We start from the raw sequence: 19,600 nt of genomic DNA on the forward strand, positions 1-19,600 counted from the left end.
GAGGATTAATATTGGATTAAAGGCCTGAGGAATTGAGACTAGGGTATGACGTTACACAACACTTGTTGTGAATGTTTTAAAGATTTGGACGTCTCCAGAAAGTATTTTATTTCAAAAAGTACTAGAAACTCGGTAGCAGTAGAGTAGAATTTTCATGATTAATTACAAATTTATAAATTTGAACTATACCATTTACATTGGACACAATAATAAGTCAATTATTCGTGTCGATCATCCTGTTAGCCATTAACAAAAGCGAACACAAAACTTATCTATTACAAAAATGAAAAAAGATTTATTGATTTATCCCAGAGTATCGTTAATACTTTATCAATTGCATAATTCCTAAGTATCACAGTCTTCATAATAATTCTCATAATGAAGATGACCCATTGATGCTGGTGTGAGGTGTGCAGCAGCCGTATTGTGGAGTGACTAATGGTGAAACTTCATTGAGCTCACCACAATGGTCTCTTGATTGGTCCATGGTACCACATGGGAATAATCTTCTGCACCAACTACTAAATTTTTGTCTTTTGCCCCATCTATGATAGACCAGGGCGTTGAAAAATGCCTGGAGAGGGTTGGTGACAGCCTGGAACGGTCAATCAGGACGATTTAGATTAAAATTTTGTAGTCGGAACCATTTATTCCTATTTGCAACCCTCTCAAGTGATTAAACTTGCATCTTCACGTGATATTAAGTTCAATTTTACTTTCCAACCCAGCATAATAGAGTTCATTAGACTCCATAGTTCATTAACAAGCAGGACTAGCGGGTGAAGGAACTTCAATACTCATTAATTGCGCTGCTCATAAATCACCTTACCATAATATACCAGAGAGTGATGATAATTTTCACTGGTAACTTGAACCATAAACTCCATAATAAAACTCCATTTATGAGATTCGGCAGCCAACAGAGGTAGTAAACAATATTTATGAGTGCAAACTTTAATCTGATCGTTTTCACAAGTTTTCGCTCTCTTCCTGTCATTTGCGAGAGACTGCAGGTGACGGCGGTTTCCAGGTCTCGTGTTGAGGCAACGTAAAGTATTGGATTTACGATCATGACTACTGCGAGGAGCATATAAGTTGCACAGTAGTTTGGGAGAATTCTCAATATCGCTGTGGAAAGTGTTGTTGCTTCGTGACAACTGAAACAAAAAATCCTGTACTAAAATGTAACGAGGTCAATTGAACGTTAATATTTATTCTCCATAAGTATTGATTTGAACAAATGTGAAGTTAATATTTCCACTCACTTAGCGTCGGGAAAGTAAAGAATGCTCAATCCAAAGGCAGTTAGTAGAGCTGGACATATCCAGGCTGCTACATGGTACCACCACGGATGTCCAGGTCGTTCTCCCAGGAGTAATTTCATATCAATCGCGTAACACAAAGTCCAGATCCATGTGGCCATGTAAAAGTACTGACTCCAGGCCTGAAAGCTGATGAATGGTCATTTCACTCTTCTGAATCATTTTGTTGAAGTGTCTTTATGCGATTGTGGAACACTCACGGAAGACACTGCACAAAAAAGTACACTAGATGTATCGCTCTGCCCTGGCATTATTGTTTTGTACTTCAGCCATAAGGCAGATCTGATGAAAACACCTGGAAAAACATTCTTGGTAATTTTAATTTTCTTGTTCGATTGATTTCGTTTCATCAACTCGTACCAAATGATGCAAACAGGTCAGCAACTGCCAGCCAGATGATGATTTCCGTTCCCCTCGATCCCGAAAACGTCTGCCATCGATGCTGATACGTCGTCTCTTCCCTCGGTAATATCTACCATGACATTAATCATTATTAATCGTTTAATTAGCATTGATTAATTGACTATTTTTTGCAGATAAGGCAGAAAAATTGGCAGTTTTGTCAATGCTCCAAATAAAAGTCAATGATATTCTTAGAATATAGAAATCTCTGATAAATGCTCTAGATATTCTGTGAGATTTTTTTACTCGTGCAAAATAGAAATAGTAAATACCTGGTAAACAGCACCGAGTATTCCCATAGCTGAAGATAATATACAAACCGTATTATATACATCTGGATTAAATTCCTGCATAATAATAACAGACATATCCGTTTTATTGTTGTGGTGACAGCAGAAAGTTTGTATCGTAGGATCAGCCATGTTGGATATTTCAATATAAAATGAATATCTCCAGGTTCTCACAGAAAATTCAGCGATAAACTAGTTTAATCTCCTCGAGAGTGTCAGACTCAATTGATAAGGCACGTGAGAAATGCAACTGGAGGGAGCTACGGATGGATGAGGAATATGATAAGAAGTTTGTCGACTACTCTAGTGGGAATGACTCGGAATAATTCACCAGCACATTTATTAGAATTCTTGAGTGAATGATGAGTAGCAAACGTGCGACTGAAGATCGCCGGGGAACATTGACATCTCTGTGGTGTAGTTCGTGGGTTGTTGTAGGGGGATTGGACACCTGAGTCCGACCTTGAAGCCGCATAACATCGAGATTGATTTCGTTTCAATGTCAGTTTTTCCTTTTTTCGGAGGGGGCATTTTTAGTTTTATTTTACGGTCTTGAGTGCCGGGGATTTTCGCCGCATCTGCTTAGATATCGGTGGTGAGTACATATTGCAGCGGAAGTTCTTGGATTTTAACTGAGGTAGATTTTTTATGCTGTTGTAATTTAGAATTTGTAATGAGAGGTAATTGCAAGGTAATTCATCGCCAAGGGTAATTGAAATAAAAATGAATATTTAATGAGGACCAACGACGCGTTTCGAAAGAGAATTATTAGTTTACTTATTTTATTCTTCTCCCAATAGAAGGCCTTGAACTACAATCCACTAATCACTACATATTTCTTGCACATAGGCTGTCGAATTTTCAAAATTCGTCTTCAGTTTAAAAATCAGAGTGGAACTCTACATCGTCCATGACCATCAGGTTTTTTCCCAGGTGGACATTTCGGCGACGTTGGTGCGTCAATGATGTTCTTGGTGATGCCTTTGGGAATCGCGCTATTCGATAATTCTCCCAATAAACGTTCGTAAAAATACTTGAAATTTCGGTAGATTTTTTCCAGTCGTCCAATCGTCTGCTCCTCAATTCCTCCATGACTCTGTTCTTCAATGAATCCTGGATCCTCTTCTTCGATTTCCTCAGAAATTCGTAGTTCGTTCCGGGGTAAAGATTCAATAGACAGGCCCGCGTTATTTTCATAATCCTCACCAGATTCTGATGCCTCACATTGTCCGAGAATGAACGCGAGGAGAACGACGAAGGGCAGGCGAAATAAATAACGGAGCCTCATGATGATGTATGACAGATTGTTAAATATGTTTTCGTGCAAATTCTACGTACAAAGTGACCAAAGCGGGTGGTTTAGTTGGCAATTGATATGAAATCGATATCAGAATGATAAGAGATCGCTCTTATGAATTTTAACACTGAGCGATACGTCATATCTTTTAGTGGAAATGGACATGCACGTTGCACATATGAGGTAATTGGATTATCTTCATTTATTACTACTTTAACACAAGGAGTTACAAAAAAGTTGATGGTAACGCATAAACATCAAGAAGCGACACAATTGATGAGTCACTATTTGGATCGAGCTGAGTCGGCTGAGCTTAATATTACCTTTGATCCTCCATTCACCTGGTGAATAATTAATACTGCGAATAAAGGCGAAAATACATTTTCATCACTAGAACTTCAGAGGTGACCCCAGAAAATTTCTCTTGGAAGCCCACTCTACATCGCGTGATTATGGTCAAGAACTCCAGGCCAAGAATAACTTAGAACATTAATTATACAAAAATTTATTCATTAATTTGGAATCTATATAAAAATGACACTTTTAAGATTATATTAAATTGAACTACTCTATATTATTTTCGGTGACTTCAACATTTCGCTTGTTAAAGTCCTCCCGCTTCTCTCCCACGTCCCCGCTGGGGGCTCCAAGCAGATACGATTGTCCACCAGGTCCGATGAAGCGCATCTGGACGTTAGCATCGGCGTTCTCCTCCCGAGTGTTTCGATTGGCAGGTGAATTAGCTCTCATCTGATTCATTATCTCACTCGGTGTCATTCCTGACTTTCCCTCTTGTGGCACCGACGGTCCTCCTTCTTGTGCTGGTGGAGGTGGGCCGTCGGGTTTCGTCTCTGAACTATCTCCAGCCTGATCTGCTGATCGGAGGGTCCATTGCTTAGCTCTTCCCTCACTTCTCAAAGTTTGCACCTGTCCGGAGGCCGGATGAAGGGCAAGCAGAGGTGGGTGAGTGGTATGATCGAAGCATCTTGGTTCCGCTAGCCTTGGCACTGCTCCCCACGAGCCCTAAGCATAAAATAGAGTACAACAATATAATATTTTCATAATAAATCACCAACTTATTAAACTCCCGATTGTAATTCGTCTAGACATAAATTTGTTATTCCCTTTACAAAATATAAGGAAACATTGAAAAGGACTCACAGTGTTCTGCAGGTCTGAAGGTATGGCAAATCTTGCGCTACTTCCCGGCAATGCATACCTGAAGAACTGAGGCTGATTACCAGAATAGTAGAATTGTTGTTGATCTTGTCTGGAGGCGTCCGCCAGGGCGTCTGGTCCCTGTGCGGTCCTCATCTGCAGGCCCATTGGGCTGGGTGCCGCTCCTACCGATATGCTAATATGGTCCATTGGTACCGGTGCTCCCGAGGATCTCTGGTCTACCCCAGGAACCGTCAATGGATTACCATTACTCTGCTCCATCCCTGGTATGAACATCACCTCCGGATTTCTCTGGTCCCCTCCCGGCATCATTACAATATCCGTAGTTCTCTGCTCCACTCCCGGAATTAACGGCGTTCCAATGTTCCTTTGATCCGTACCTGGAACTATCAACATACCAGCACTCCTCTGATTGACTCCAGGTATCATTATCATCCTTGGATCCATTGCTACGTTGTATACGCCCGGCTGTTCACCAAGACCGCTACTGTACATCGTTACCAGTGGCTGGACACCCGCACCTGGTGGACAGTAGCATGGAGGACATGGTGGGCATGGAGATCCGGGTGTGTCTGGAGAACCTGGGTTCCCGGGACCGCCCGATGGAGCTCCTGGAACGGTTATCGAACCTTGTGAACCTGGGACTATCACAGATGCACCGGGATATTGAACTGTACCGGGTGGGTAGATAATACTACCTGGTGTAAATCCACCGCCGACACCAATGTGTATTTGAGGTGCACCCGGTTGGGCTGGTTGATGATCAGGTTGTGGTGCTGGGGCAGGTCCCGGTGCAGGTGGAGTTGGTTGTGATGGCGCCTGAGGGTTGACCTGGACTGCTGGATACTGCTGAATAATTGGCACTGGAATGTAGGAGACCTTTTTGCCAATCTGGGTCTCGTCACATTCTGTCTTCACTGGTTTTCCCGCTTTGATTTCTACGCAAAATGTGGTTGTTTGTTTCTTTGCTCTAGTGGCGTCCTTGATGTCAGATTTGTCCTCCTCCACTGCCGGAACAGATTGGAGGGGCTCGGGAGCGCGTTTCGACTTAGAACTTCGGGGAGCCGCGAAGGAGAGACCGACTGCACAGGAGAGGACCACGAGGGCCAGGATGCACTGGAGAAGCCGCATGGCTTGTGATTGGAAGCTCGAGGATCGAATGATCGAAATTGGAAGCAAGTCCGCTTAAAAATGATCGGCTCTTCTGCTTCCTCCCTACGGCATTGTGTGGAGGGGACGGTGACGACATTCACGAATTACGCATCAAATTTGCATCGCACGCAGGTTTACTTGGTTACTTCATGATTGTTGTGGAAATAATTGGGGCAATCAATGACAAGGGGTAATGTTTGTTTGAGCTGACTATGAAGGTCGTTTTTAAAGTATTGAAAAGTTTCAATGCAATCGGGTTGATTCTTATTAAAAATCATCCATTCTTAATAAAAATCTAGCAGAAATTCTATCGTCGCTTTCTTAGGTCGACATATTCCCCTGAGCTTCTGGTCGAGTTACCCTATCAGAATGGACACGTGGAGAACATTCAAATCGACCAAATGATTTATTTGTTTTTTTCCGTTCATGTAATCAATGTCCTCACGTAGCTTAAGATTTAATTATTCCCTTAACATGGCTGACTCAGCAGCTCTTTGTTCTCCACAATGTAGTTTACGAGCAAACATACAAGCACCATTTCTTACAATATTTTTGCTGGGAGAATGTAATCGGGGTTTTTCGTACGAAATAATGCAACTGTTGGACAGTATGTCTAAAAACGATGAGCTGTGGATATTCCAAAACCACAGCAGGTAAAAGATCTGAATACTACACTTCTCAAATATTATTTTTAATTCATTTATAAAAAAAATTACATGCCATGTTTCTTAATTTTATTCTATGGTGCGGGTATCGCCGTTTCTGCAGCTTCTCCAACATAAGCTTCATAAGGTGGTGCTTGCAGCGTGTGCTGTGGTCCTTGAGTGCCCATTCTCTCGTACGTCACTCCACCGTTTCCAACCCCCTTCGCAGCGTTAAACTTTCCAGAGTCCGCCATCCCCTGATTTTCCTTGATAATTTTTCCGACAGTTCCATAACTGACGAAAGAGTCTCTCGCTGGTACCACTGAACCCACTGGAGTAAATGTCTCTTTCTGTCCTGGTTGGGTTATTGTCATGTTGGGAGGCATGGGGTAAGCCTCTTCCAAATCTTCATAAATGTATTCAGCATTGGTCAAGTCCTCATTTCCCAAACTCATGTCATGAAATGAATGCTGGGGTGATCCATGCCAGTACACAGTGGACTGCGCTTGCACTTGATTTCGTGCAGACAAAATCGCCCTCGTCACGATCTCCTCGAGCCGCTTATCAGACAGATGAGTCTTCGACTCCGACTGAGACTGGGGGATCTTCGCTGCATTGGCCAAGCTCTCGATTGGCACCACCATGACATTCTTCTCATTGCCTTTCTCGGAGTTTAAACTTCTCTTTGCTCGTAGCGAGACATAGTGGGATTGGGAGGATGGAGTGAACGAGTCTGAATGTCTCTTGGAGTATTGCGTTGGGTGGAAGAATGGATAACGAACCGATTGTCCGGTCAGGGAAGTCGAAAATTGCTCGGCAGGATTTTTGGGGGTTCTCCTACAATGAAGAATGAATGTTAATGATTTTTCGTTGAGTGATGAAGGGTTACTTACCTTTGGGCTCCCTGTGATTCCGCCAGAAGACATGCTCCACAATCAGATCGTGGAAATCTGTGGCTCCTCGCGCTGAGGCATAACACCACACTGATACATGAAATTACCAGAGAGATTCTGAGTGAAGTCATCTTGGTTTAGTCTTGAGTGGAGTTCTTTCCGTCTCTTCGTATTTATAAATCGAAGATAATGCGGAAATGGATTCATAATGAATCATTTGTTGACTTCCGGAAATAACAGGGAAGTACAGAGGATTTTAATAATTATTACCCAACTTATGTTCAATTCTTTCGTCAACATAAGTAAGTAATTGAGAAAATATGTATCAATTAATGTCTCAACGGTTTGGAAAATAGCGTTACCCCGCCCGCGAGGAGTCATTCACTGTTTTTTCCTGTTTTTGGTCTTCTTTTTCGAATTATTCTTAAAATAAATCATTGATCATTAATATATGATTGGTGACAATGAAGTGTGACCATTCATTATCAATGTTTAATTTCCCCATCCTCATGCGCATTAATGTGAACGAGATTTCAGATGTTGTAAGTAAAATCTCATTTAATGAATAGATTTTGTTTGTTATAACAGCTGAGAATATTGTTCGGGGGGAATATAAAACAATAACCACGAAATATCTTCAAGTTCAGCATTTAATCATTTCCACCGTTTTTACTACATTTTCGATGATTCACACTTCATTCAGATCAATGATAAAAAGAGGCCACGAAGAATTGAGAATGTATTTCAAGGGAACGAGCATTGAAAAAAAAATTCAAAATATGTATTGCGTAAAATCTGACATGTGAATAATTGTGTCACGGAAACAAGCATCGGAAATACCTCAAACAAATCGAGTCAGCAATTCTGTAAAATTTCTTCACCTCACTGGCACAATATTTAACTGAAAATAAAAAGAAAGGAGCAGAGAGGAATGATAAAACAACGAGCAATGTTTCCATAAATTTACTTATACTCATAAAGACCTGCTTTTCCGATCCTAGTATAATTCTTTGTGCAACAAATAATGATGACGACATAGACACATGTAGTAATTAAATAATGCAAAAAAACTGAATGGTCTGGGTCCGAAAAACAACTATTCATATGAATGTTCAATAACCCTTTTCTATCACTCTAATTTCCTTCAGGAAAATATATATAAAATACAATTTGTAGAAAAATTTGTTCAGATATGTTACCAGCAATCTTTGTGCTAAATGGTTTTAATGAATTTCATCTGAATACCAATTGTGCGGTCAGAGTTTCGATTGGAGTGGCTTGAGGGGATTTTCAGCAGCTGTTGTGAGTTCTTGCCACCAACTGGGTCGTCCCGTCACATCTGGATGGCATCTGACAGCTTCTTCAAGGCGTTCATATACCTGAAAACAATGATAATACAAATATAATGAATTATTCCTGCATTGTGTGAAGGAGAAGCTCGACAAGAGCATTAGTGTTAATCGACTGACGTTTCTATTGACAGCGAGTGAATGTGAGACCGCGTCTTAGCCGATATAATTACATTTTGCAATTTTACTTACTTTCCCATCAGACATGCCAAGCACAGAATTAACAATAAAATCGGGGGGAGCTAGAGCATCAACAATGGAGACTGCATCTGGCTTGAGTTCAGCACACAGTCGGAGAATACCCGCGCGGATAATTTCTATCATCTGTGGTCCCCCACAGTAGCCACCTTGAACAAACAAAAGGATTAATTTAAAAATATTTGTTTCTTAAATGTTTTCAATTTCTGAGAAGCTAGTGTTGCAAAGAAAAGATTGTTCAGTTAGTACCTTGATAGAAGGTAGGTAAATGCTTGTCCAAACAAGAGAGTGAATAGAGTAACAGGCATTTCTTCAAAACTGCTACAAGACTCTGATGAGGAGTCCCACTTGGCAGCATTTTTTCGATCCTCCGCATGCTGTATTTAATAACTACCATCTGCATGTCAAAAAACAAATAGAATTGCATTATTTTCAAAGTGACAAAGTTGTAAATATCTCCAAAACAGATCGGATTGATTTTATATTGTTCCATATTATAAACCTGATTCGAATTTTACCTCTCCATAGGCTCTGGATAAATGTGATGCGGAATAAACCTGTGCTTTAGTCCTTGCTGAGAAATTGTTAAGACCTTTGCTTTTGCCAATCTGAAACTTACGCGACATGTCAATTGTCAACCAGGTGATCAGCCATTCGTAACAATTTATGATAACTGTAACAGATAACGAAAAAATATTGAGATGAAAATTAAACTTGTTAAACTGAAAAATATAGTACCAGAGAAATGGAAGTAATTTTTTTTCATTTTAAAAGCTTGCGATAAAGAGTAGTTATTTTTCTATTTAAACTTTTCTATGTAAATTATTACCGTTCAAAGACATGACACCGTCCACATGGTTTACAGTGAATTTTTTCTCCAGTATTTCGTCTGCATTGAAGATAAAAGCGATTGAATCCAAGGGGCTGCCGTCAATTATGCCCTTCCGACATCCCTCCCATTGCCTGAGAATCCAGTTACTGGTCTGCTGAACAAGGACATTATTATCACCCTCGTAGGTCACCGTGGGCTCGTGGTCAATGGCCATATCGCCCAGTTTGGCACCTAACATAGGATGAAAAATCGTCTCATCATTTTGAGTTCAATAAAATAAAATCAATAATTCTAAAAATTAAATTTATTGTCCTAACCTTTATGATATCCATGACCTCCACAAGCCTCTCTGCACTCACTGATGGCAGCTTTGGCAGTCCACGTGAGGAGAGGCTTGATAGCTGAAATCATAGCATGAAGTTCACCAACAATTTCTCTCTGAAACAGTAAGTCAAGCAATGCATTTCATAATTGAGGGACTATAATTTTGTAGTGATATCACATACAATATTTGGAATTTCTTCACTTGATAAGGACTTCTCTACGTTGCTGAAGAATTCACTCGAGAATTCGGTCATGAAGGCTCGTGTCACAACTGCGGCAGCCATGTAGGGAAATATTCTCCATTGCTGCAAGAATATGATTATTTCAATGATCAGGATGAATCGATAATTTATTATTATTTTATATTATTGTTCTTTTATGATCGAGGTATTTACGTGAAGTTCGTATTCGATAATTGGCGTTTCAACAGGCTCTTCTCCCTGTGAGGAAGACGTAAATTGCCTCCGGACTGAGGCATATCGGATCGCAATTGTTGAAGCCATTCCAATGTTATTTACGCTCTCTCCAGTGATTCCAATACGTGCTGTAGATAAATTTTCGAGAACAGCCCCAATAATTCTTTGGGGATCTGAAAAAAACGTTTGGTATTCACCTTCGTCCGTCACGTCACCAGTTCTATTCAACAAATTGTCCTTTGGTATTCTGTAATTGTTGAAAATGATGAACCTGAAAAAGAACAAATTCTATCACTGAGTCATTCATATGGTTATTAAACAATTTTGCAAAATTTTATTCTGAATGGTTTTCATGCCGCCCAAGCTGAGGTCGAAGATATAATTTAAAACAGTGTAATCCAACAAAAAATTGAATGAATTATTGATATGTTGAAGTAAAAAACAGGCATAGAACAGCAACATGAAACAAACTAACAAACCCTTTTTTTTAAGAACCTCTATTGCATTATCTGTTGACTTATTTTTCTACGTTTTTTCAGTACAACTTTTTTCCTCTATCTTTTTATGAAATCCAAGGGAAAAATAAATTAAAGACTGGATAATTTACGTCGATAGAATTTCTTGAGAGAAGCGCTACGGTTATCTTGCTAAATTTTATTACACGTGAAGATAAACCCCTGACATTTGAGAGCCCAGCGAGGGTATTTTATGATTTTGGGAAGGCTTAATGATTTAGGAAGAAGTTGATTACCCATTATCAATTCCATGAACTCCAGTTTTATCTCCCATATCTCCTACAATGATCCCAGGATAAGACAGATATGTGTTAGGATCTCTAACCGGTACAATAAATGCATTCAATCCATGACACTCTCCTTGCGTTATTAACTGAGCAAAAACAATAGCCACTACACAAGTTTTACCTGAAAAAATAAAATAATTAAGGATTTTTAGAAAATCAAACATGTATGGAAGGTAAAAGGATTAGATCGTGTGGATGTTGAGTCATTCTATGAAAAGAAGCATCTACGTGTCAATATCCCGTAAATAACGCCGTCGATGGTTTAAAAAATTGTTTTAGTATTCAAACTCGGTGAAGGATTCGAATCTCAATAAATTCAATAAAAAATATCAGTGCCATTCACTCATCTAAGACAAGATTCAAGAAATATATTTATGTTGCATCTGCCCCGCCAACCAAACATTCCCCGGAACTCATTATTACCTAGATTTCCGACCCAACACTTGGCGGCTTGGAAATCAGGTGTGTGAATGACAAATTCCCGTGTGACTGGATCATAGGTCGCCGTCGTACGCATCATCTTAGTGTTACTTCCGTGGCCAATTTCGGTGAGAGCAAAACACCCCAACATCTACACAAATAGACATGATAAATATTGTTATCTGAAATAAAAGAACTATAAAAAAATGTTAAACCAACAGATTATTAGAAACATTCTTTTCATGCGTGATAAGATTATTTTCAAACTTCCGGAAAACAGAATTGGGAGAACTCCATCTTCACACCTTATTATTAAAAACTTTTTGAAAAGTGGGGAGATGCCTCTCGGTCCCGAGACTTAACATAGCATTTCCAAAGACATAACATCCCATGGCCATCTTTACAGCGAGGGCAGGCTTATAAACGTGAAGAGCCTCATGAAGATCCAGTAAATATCCTGACTGAAATCAACACCGTCAGATTAAAGGAAATTTCAAATCACGTTTAATTATGTCTGAGCAATTAGGGAATATTACCTTATCCTTGTGACGAAAATTAATAAGGCCGGGAAAAAATCTGAGATGATCCATCCTTGCTAATTGTTTCGCTGTTATCCTCTTTTGTTCATCTGTACTCAAATGTTGATAGTGACTCGGTTGAAAGTCTGGATCATTCTCCATGGCTTGCCATACTGCTCTCTATGGGAAAAAAAATTTCCTGTGAGTTTCTGAAAAAAGTCAATTATAAAACTGTCGAGACTCGAAGCAATAAATATCTCTTGTCTCCTCAGACATGTCGCCAGGATAATAACAACAATTTGACGTTTTTAAAAATTAAATGAGTGATGAATGAAGGATGTTCTTTCTTTCAACATAAACTATGACTTCTAAATAAAAACTTGTCTTCATGATGAATATTTTCCCTGAGCGATTAAATCTCCTTACCTTGATACGAATGGATTTGACCTCTTCAAGGACGACTTTCATTTGCTTCCACGAGAAGGAAGCGGTTTTTCTATATTCCCGTAGAGGACCATCACTTGGTACATCGTCCAGCCACTCGCAGTTCTCGAGGATTTCAGGACCTGCTGACTCCTCTCTTTGGAATGTAGTAGATGAGGACATCTGCATTGAAATATATTTCACTTAATTAAGACATCCCTTTTTGCCACTCAATCTGTCAAGTCCTGTCATAATGACTGTATGCAGTGATCGCGGGCGACTGAATAAAAAAGGGTCTCATGGAAATTCATGACTTTCCATGCACTAGAATTGTATATCTCAAGAAAAACCGAAGCAGAGACCATAGAAGAGTAAAAAGTGAAGTTTTCACGAAACTACGCTCGTCCGACAACCAGCTCCATACTATACGGATAATAGTGCATACCGTTGAATAGCGTGAGCAGATTGAATCATAATTACTGGCGTCATTGATCAACGATATGCACTTTATCTTTTTTTTGTTAAATGATTTTGTAGTTATCTGTCAGAATAAGTTATTCTGCGCACTGAGCATGATCTGTAGGTAATAAAGGTCAATCGTATATCAGGGAAATCCGATAATTTATCACTTGGCTTTTCATTGTGCCATTTAAAGTCGGTGTGTCGATCATATGCCTCTATTTTGGCATCGCACGTTAGTAAGAAATTTTCATATTTTGTATTATTCAGGCACGACAATCATAGTTAGAGATAAGGGTGACTTTATCCAGAGATATCTGAACAGTACTATCATAAAAAAGTCCAGACAGTGTCCGAGGATAGCAGTGTCCGAAAAAATATACTGATAAAAAAGCGGAACACCATGAGACGGTGCTTAACGTCACCTAATTTTGTCAATCAATGTAGACGGACTATTTATTACCTCGTTATGAGACTGCATAATGAGAAGTTGTTAACTAGAAGATTCTTTTTGTCATTCATTTAAATATATCTGCCGTCTTCGTTTTGAACTGCAAAAACATGTCTCACTACTAGAACAGAATTGTAGCATTGACTTAACATCGATTTTTGCGATCAACCTGAATAATGTTATTTTTCTCTACATCAAATACTTCGCTCCGTTTTTGTTCTCATTTTTTTAAATCCAAAATATTATAACTGATTTGTGATTGTATGTTGGGGCTATTCAAGTCAATGAACTGTTTGGATTTTTCGTGGAATTGCTATTCTTCAGAATTTTTTTCTTTGCACCGTGTGAAAAAGAAAAAATCCTTATTTTGTCAGAGTGTGCGCTGTGTTGCGACTCGAATGACGGAAATTAACATTTCACAAGCCAGTTCAGCCCATATAAATGGCTAAATCACATTTGGTCAAATAAGAAGATAGAAACAGACCAGTAGTAAAAGGCGTAGTTAATGTTCGCCCCAGATCAGGGATGGTAACATTCAAGTAATTGAAGCAATTTGATAGATCAATGTACATAATGAACAATGAAGCAGTGAACTGCTTGAGAGTAACAATTCAAGATTTGTCTGATTGTCTTTTACAGCTGAAACATTCAATGAAAAGTATTCGACGTGAATTTAAGTTTTTAGCAAAACATTTGGAAAAAAACGAAAGTGAACGATTAAAAATATTATTGCCTGAAAGATTTACTGCTAAAAGTTGATTGGATTCGTCTCGTAATTCTATGGTGGATAAATATTTGAAATGTAGGCAAAGTTCGAGTTTTGTTGTTGTAAATTCGATATTAATTGTAGTTTCTACATTGCATAGTCACTGGACGAGGTTTATTAAGAAAATTTAATTAAAGCGGTCACGAGTTAGCGTCAGAGATGAAGATTTTTCTTTGTGGTTCTACTTTATAACGTGAAATGAGTTTTTTTGGACTAAGTGACAAGCAATTTTTTTGTTGCAATGACTGCAGACTGTAACTCCTGGACAGGTACTGCCTTACAACCGGACGACAAAAACACGTAAAGATGTATTCATAAAGATATATTCATCCACTCACATGCAAAGGCCGTCGTTTGCTCCTAATTGATTCCTCACGCATTCTCAACTGTTCCCATAGTGATAAATTAGTATCATTTCATCATTTTATTCTAGATAAGAGAAGTTCGGTAAGTTTGCGTGTCCTTACCGAGGACTGCCCATGAGCGCAATCATAACTATTAAGTTTTTTTTTCTCCAGAAAAAAATCGAATTATTTCGTGCGGCTTTAACTCTCTACTGAACTGAAATGTCATCGATCAAAACAAAGCCCTTCATTCCATGAATTATTCCACAGGTTTATCTGTACCCCGAAATCATCTGATTGGCTCACTCAGTTAGGACTTCAAGCGGTCGCCACAATTCTTGTGAACACAAAATTTCATTTGTGTAAATAAAATTCACTTAAAACGCCAGCCGCGCTTCTCACAATTTCCTCAAAAAATGGCTCAGTAATTTCGATTCACCGTAATGAATTATAAAATGTAACAACAAGAGTTGAAAAAATATGAAAGGATTTCACTTATTGGGTGGTTTCCTCCAGGGTGACTCATCCCATCGAATGAGTTGTTATTCACACTTAGCCCTTACAATAATTCACCCAGGTACCCCTGAAGCTGGTGGATTCAAATTACTGTTCAGCTTTTTCAAAAATTGCAGGAAATAAAAAAAAATTTTTGCTTCTCACAATTATTGATATAATTCCGATCAAAATTTTTGCCAACCCTCTCCATGACATCCCCTTGATTGCCCTCCTTCCCAACCCCTTTCGAATCATGCAAACACTCACCATGAAAATCCTCGCACCTGATCAATCTCGAAAATCACAATAAAAGAAGAATATTGGCGAATGATGAGAGACCCACGAGGCACACTGTTCGACGGCGTGCTTGTCTCAGCACTCAAGCCACTACACTATTCACGTGCTATTAGTCGTTACAAATCTGATGGCGGTGCGGATGGCGAGGAGTGACCACCAATCGTTTTCTAGAAAAAAAAATTTATGTATGAATTTATGTAGTTTTCTACTTCACCTCACGAGTTATTGACTGGCCGTTCGCATACAATAGCACAATCAATTCGTTGATATTATTGGGGTCTAGCCAGGTCGCAGGAGCTATCCTGTAATGGTGTCCAACGTTTTTTTAATTTCCAAGGTCCCTTTATTCGGTGGCTTTGGTTGTTGACAAATAAACCGTTTTTTTTGTCTTTTCATTCTGAAGTTTGAATTTTTTTTAGGTTAAAGAAAGGGTTACCGACGGTTGATTGGGTGGAGAGAAACATTAGGTTTAGAATGTCTTCGTAGGTTAGGAAATACAGGGGGTGAATGGAAATTTTGGAGTTCTCCAGAGTACTGATTGTTGGCTCCGAGACATTGTGAAATTTTTCTGAGCTTTTCAACTTGGTGCTGTTCATTTCAATTGTTTGGGGACCTGAGGGAGCTCAGCAAAACTACGTAGGTGTGACATGCTGATTGTAAGCTTTTGAAAATCATGCATTGCTAGATTAACCTAAGAATATTTTTCATTTATGATATAAAAATGTTTACCGAATACTCACGACCTATATCTGATAGGGAAAAAGAATCCCATTTTAATTATTGAGTAATTCAAAGTTCATTTAAAGTTCATTGAGATATTTCATATAGATTTAATTTTTGAAATCAGTTCCCTGATTATTGGATTCTTCGGTGAACCCATGATGAGGTTGTCATAACAAGCGGGTAAAAACATTGAGTAAAAATGAACTGCATTCGATTTTTATCGTCAGGCAATTCAAATCTCATTAGCAGCTAATTTTCAACACTTATCAAGTGGAACATCGTGAAAATACATGTCAGGGTTGGTGTCAAAAAACATTCCTTAATCTGTTCCAGGTGACGATGGGCACATTAACATTAAAACAAACGCTCACAGGTCACCGAGGCAGAGTTTGGAATGTTTCTTGGCACCCCACGAACTCGGCTCTGGCCTCATGCGGTGAAGACCAGAAAATTCGCATTTATTCCCTCGAGGGAGGAAAATATGTTATGAAATTAATACTCGCCGAGGGTCACACGCGAACTATTCGCGAGATTTCTTGGTCTCCCTGCGGTAAATACATCGCCTCGGCATCATTCGATGCAACCACTGCAATTTGGGAAAAAAAAGGAAGTGAATTTGAATGTACAGCGACTCTGGAAGGCCATGAAAATGAAATTAAGAGCGTTGATTGGTCTAAGAGTGGTAGCCTAATTGCAACGTGCAGTCGAGATAAATCGGTTTGGATCTGGGAGTCTAATGATGATGAGTACGATTGTGCTGCTGTCATCAGTGCCCATGCACAGGATGTCAAAAAGGTAAAAATTAGCTTAACTAAAATGACTTCATTTTCTTGGTAACGCGTCTCATCTCTACAGCATAATTTTTATTATCCTTTATAATATATGTATTGGAGCCTCCGTCCAAGTATTTGATGACATAATAAAACTGAAATAATTTTAGGTCAGATGGCATCCGCACGAAGACATTCTCGCCTCAGCCTCGTACGATGACACGGTAAAGATCTTTAAAGAAGATACAGCCGATTCTGATTGGAGTTGCGTTGCGACCCTCTCCTCGCACACCTCCACAGTCTGGAGTCTGTCGTTTGATCCGACAGGCTCAAGACTCGTCACCTGCAGTGACGATAAGACCATAAAAATTTGGCAGGAGTATAAACCGGGAAATAACTCGGGGATTCCCACACCGAATAATGTTTCCGTTTGGAAAAATGTGTGCACCCTTTCCGGGTATCACTCAAGGACCATTTATGACGTCGATTGGTGCAAAAAGACGGGTCTCATCGCCACTGCCTGCGGGGACAATACTATCAGAATTTTCAGGGAGGAGAACGACTCTGATCCGAATCAACCGAATTTTTCGATGGTTTCTGTCGCCGAAAATGCACATTCCTCCGATGTTAACGCAGTTAGATGGTCACCTAAAAATCCTGGGGAACTTGCCAGCGCTGGGGATGATTCCAAAGTTCAAATTTGGTTCTACAGCGATTAACTTTCAATTCAATGGAATAATTTTTGTACAGAACTGAGACAAATACTAATAAATATTTTTAAAGAATTCGTGTGTTATCGATTGAATAACTAAGCGAGAAAATTTCCCTTCACTCGGTTACAACCTGGGTTTCAGGTCAAACCATATAAAATATTGTGTGCCATATAACGAAAATGGTATTGCCTGACGAGTCATCCAAGAAGAACATAAGAATTGTAAATCCACTTTTGCGATAATATTTTTGTATTTGATGACGATGTATTAATTTTTTACTCGCATTGCATATGCGTCCTATATCTATGCAAATGTGTTTATGCATATGCACGTCAATAGACAATGGCAGGGCAAAATATTCAAGACCGCTGTCACAATTTCCGTTCCCCGTATCTTTCTCCAGGACTTAATACAAAATTGTCTATCTTCTTGATAACAAAAAAAGAGAATTTTCCACATGTACAGAAATGTTTCCCGAAATTAATTCCGCCACGGTTTCAGGTACCCCTCTAGATGTTGTTTCGACTAATTTACAAACCCCTGAGCTCATCAATCTATCTAAATCTGAGAAACATGTCTTCGAAAGGAAATAAGGGAATCCCCCTGAAGGAAGTAGTGGAGATGATGAATAGTTTTGCTGACGTATCATTGGCTGAGTCGTGGGACAATGTTGGACTCTTGATCGAACCAACTGAATCGAAAAATGTCTCCCACATTCTTCTCACCAATGATTTGACCGAGAGAGTGATGAAGGAAGCGATTGATCTTAAAACTGACCTCATTGTCTCCTATCATCCACCAATATTTGCGCCATTGAAGAGTATCACAACGAGGACATGGAAGGTACACACAATTTCAATGATTTCCGATTGTTTGGCATCCACCCGGAAGCCAATTATATGAATATTTATGACCTTTTCTCGAACTCAGCGATTTTCAGAATCACTGTTTTTCATCTCCGTCTATTATTACGAAAGTAATTTACAATGGCATATTTTTTAGGAAAGAATTGCAGCCAAATGCCTGGAGCACAAAATTGCCTTGTACTCCCCTCATACTTCCTTCGATTCTGTTAGAGGAGGTGTAAACGATTGGCTGGCGAGCGCCTTCGGTGAGTCATTCTTCAGATGAAAGGAAACATATTACTCTGAATGATTAAATCAACTATTTCCTCGCGTTCATTTCCTCTATAAGCAAATTAAATTCATATCGATGATTTCTTCTTTCCTGTTTCGTCTGAAAATCAAATTAACATAATGTTTCTTCCTCTTTATCTATGGAAAATTATTATTTTCGCAGAAACTTCGACGTGCGAGCCTATTCAACCTGCTTCCCAAAATCCCCAGAATGGCATGGGAAGAATTTGTACTTTGAAAACTCCAATAACTGATCAAGAAGCAGTAAATCTCATTAAACGTCGAACTAATTTGAATTACTTACGATTGGCAAGAGTTCACAGTCCAGGTAAATGAGATCAATGACCGTTTTAAAGTGCAACATAATTGTTGCATTGAATGACCAGGTGAAAGTCAAGTTTGAAGAGAAATATCCAACGCACCAATTGAAACCACATCATTTGCAAATGATTTTTCTATCTAACGTTCTGGGTGAAATATTTATTTCGTTTATCGTGAATAGAATTCTCATAAATATTATAAGGAAAGATATTCGTTAAAAAAAAGACAGGCTCTATTAGACAGAGGTAGGACGCAGAGAAAAGATTAATTTGCTTTTTCTTTATTTAGATAAGATGATCAATACTGTTGCTGTATGCGCGGGATCAGGAACCTCAGTCCTGAAAAATGTTAGAGCCGATCTTTACGTGACCGGAGAAATGCTTCATCATGATATTCTGGACGCAGTGCACAGGGAGACAGTTGTTATTCTAACAAATCATTCCGACTCTGAGAGGGGATTTCTGCAGGAATTTTCGGGAATCCTGGGGAATTCACTGGGAAGCCAAGTCACGATTGATGTGTCAAAGACTGATAGAGATCCCCTCATGACTGTGTAAAAGCTTTTTTCGATAAATAAATTCCTGCTGAAACTGATAAAAATGGAGATTCTCGATTAATGGATTAATAACGCACGAGCTCGTGAGTAGATATTATTCTAGACTGA

At 39.2% G+C, this 19,600-nt stretch overlaps 5 protein-coding genes across 15 annotated transcripts; 1 reads left to right on the forward strand and 4 right to left on the reverse strand.

The window, feature by feature from the left end:
* Positions 1-91: 91 nt before the first annotated feature.
* On the reverse strand, positions 92-2,647 carry LOC135160783 (G-protein coupled receptor 143-like). 2 transcript variants are annotated; one of them, XM_064117764.1, is made up of 6 exons: positions 1,997-2,647; positions 1,683-1,794; positions 1,523-1,617; positions 1,266-1,444; positions 830-1,157; positions 92-595 (listed from the first exon to the last, which is right to left on the reverse strand). In XM_064117764.1, exons 1-6 carry the CDS (start codon positions 2,144-2,146, stop codon positions 374-376), a joined length of 1,086 nt encoding a protein of 361 aa, XP_063973834.1. In that variant the 5' UTR covers positions 2,147-2,647; the 3' UTR covers positions 92-373. The 2 variants fall into 2 exon arrangements, with proteins under 2 accessions (XP_063973834.1, XP_063973833.1); XM_064117763.1 differs by having other exon boundaries at positions 830-1,172.
* Positions 2,648-3,800: 1,153 nt separating this feature from the next.
* LOC135160776 (proline-rich protein 2-like) lies at positions 3,801-5,665 on the reverse strand. Of its 2 annotated transcripts, XM_064117747.1 has the most exons (3): positions 5,189-5,664; positions 4,473-5,101; positions 3,801-4,334 (listed from the first exon to the last, which is right to left on the reverse strand). In XM_064117747.1, exons 1-3 carry the CDS (start codon positions 5,619-5,621, stop codon positions 3,876-3,878), a joined length of 1,521 nt encoding a protein of 506 aa, XP_063973817.1. In that variant the 5' UTR covers positions 5,622-5,664; the 3' UTR covers positions 3,801-3,875. The 2 variants fall into 2 exon arrangements, with proteins under 2 accessions (XP_063973817.1, XP_063973816.1); XM_064117746.1 differs by having other exon boundaries at positions 4,473-5,665.
* A 647-nt stretch (positions 5,666-6,312) lies between these two features.
* Positions 6,313-7,340, reverse strand: LOC135160796 (uncharacterized). Its single transcript, XM_064117820.1, has 2 exons — positions 7,180-7,340; positions 6,313-7,123 (listed from the first exon to the last, which is right to left on the reverse strand). The coding sequence occupies exons 1-2, from the start codon at positions 7,308-7,310 to the stop codon at positions 6,382-6,384; spliced, it is 873 nt and encodes a 290-aa protein (XP_063973890.1). The 5' UTR covers positions 7,311-7,340; the 3' UTR covers positions 6,313-6,381.
* Positions 7,341-8,126: 786 nt separating this feature from the next.
* On the reverse strand, positions 8,127-15,655 carry LOC135160773 (peroxisomal acyl-coenzyme A oxidase 3-like). 3 transcript variants are annotated; one of them, XM_064117742.1, is made up of 15 exons: positions 15,519-15,655; positions 15,244-15,440; positions 12,465-12,644; positions 12,057-12,218; positions 11,826-11,981; positions 11,524-11,671; positions 11,050-11,221; positions 10,278-10,569; positions 10,065-10,187; positions 9,876-9,996; positions 9,556-9,789; positions 9,245-9,399; positions 8,976-9,123; positions 8,721-8,875; positions 8,127-8,558 (listed from the first exon to the last, which is right to left on the reverse strand). In XM_064117742.1, exons 2-15 carry the CDS (start codon positions 15,244-15,246, stop codon positions 8,436-8,438), a joined length of 2,172 nt encoding a protein of 723 aa, XP_063973812.1. In that variant the 5' UTR covers positions 15,247-15,440; positions 15,519-15,655; the 3' UTR covers positions 8,127-8,435. The 3 variants fall into 3 exon arrangements, with proteins under 3 accessions (XP_063973812.1, XP_063973809.1, XP_063973810.1); XM_064117739.1 differs by lacking the exons at positions 15,244-15,440; positions 15,519-15,655 and adding an exon at positions 14,476-14,532; XM_064117740.1 differs by lacking the exons at positions 15,244-15,440; positions 15,519-15,655 and adding an exon at positions 13,384-13,416.
* Positions 15,444-19,536, forward strand: LOC135160789 (probable cytosolic iron-sulfur protein assembly protein Ciao1). Of its 7 annotated transcripts, none has more exons than XM_064117804.1 (5): positions 15,693-15,929; positions 17,981-18,322; positions 18,482-18,590; positions 18,779-18,943; positions 19,225-19,536. In XM_064117804.1, exons 2-5 carry the CDS (start codon positions 17,993-17,995, stop codon positions 19,491-19,493), a joined length of 873 nt encoding a protein of 290 aa, XP_063973874.1. In that variant the 5' UTR covers positions 15,693-15,929; positions 17,981-17,992; the 3' UTR covers positions 19,494-19,536. The 7 variants fall into 7 exon arrangements, with proteins under 7 accessions (XP_063973871.1, XP_063973870.1, XP_063973873.1 ...); XM_064117807.1 differs by having other exon boundaries at positions 15,693-15,913; XM_064117806.1 differs by having other exon boundaries at positions 15,694-15,909.
* Positions 19,537-19,600: the final 64 nt, after the last annotated feature.

The sequence above is a fragment of the Diachasmimorpha longicaudata genome, chromosome 3, assembly GCF_034640455.1.
Source record: "Diachasmimorpha longicaudata isolate KC_UGA_2023 chromosome 3, iyDiaLong2, whole genome shotgun sequence".
Lineage (NCBI taxonomy): Eukaryota > Metazoa > Arthropoda > Insecta > Hymenoptera > Braconidae > Diachasmimorpha > Diachasmimorpha longicaudata.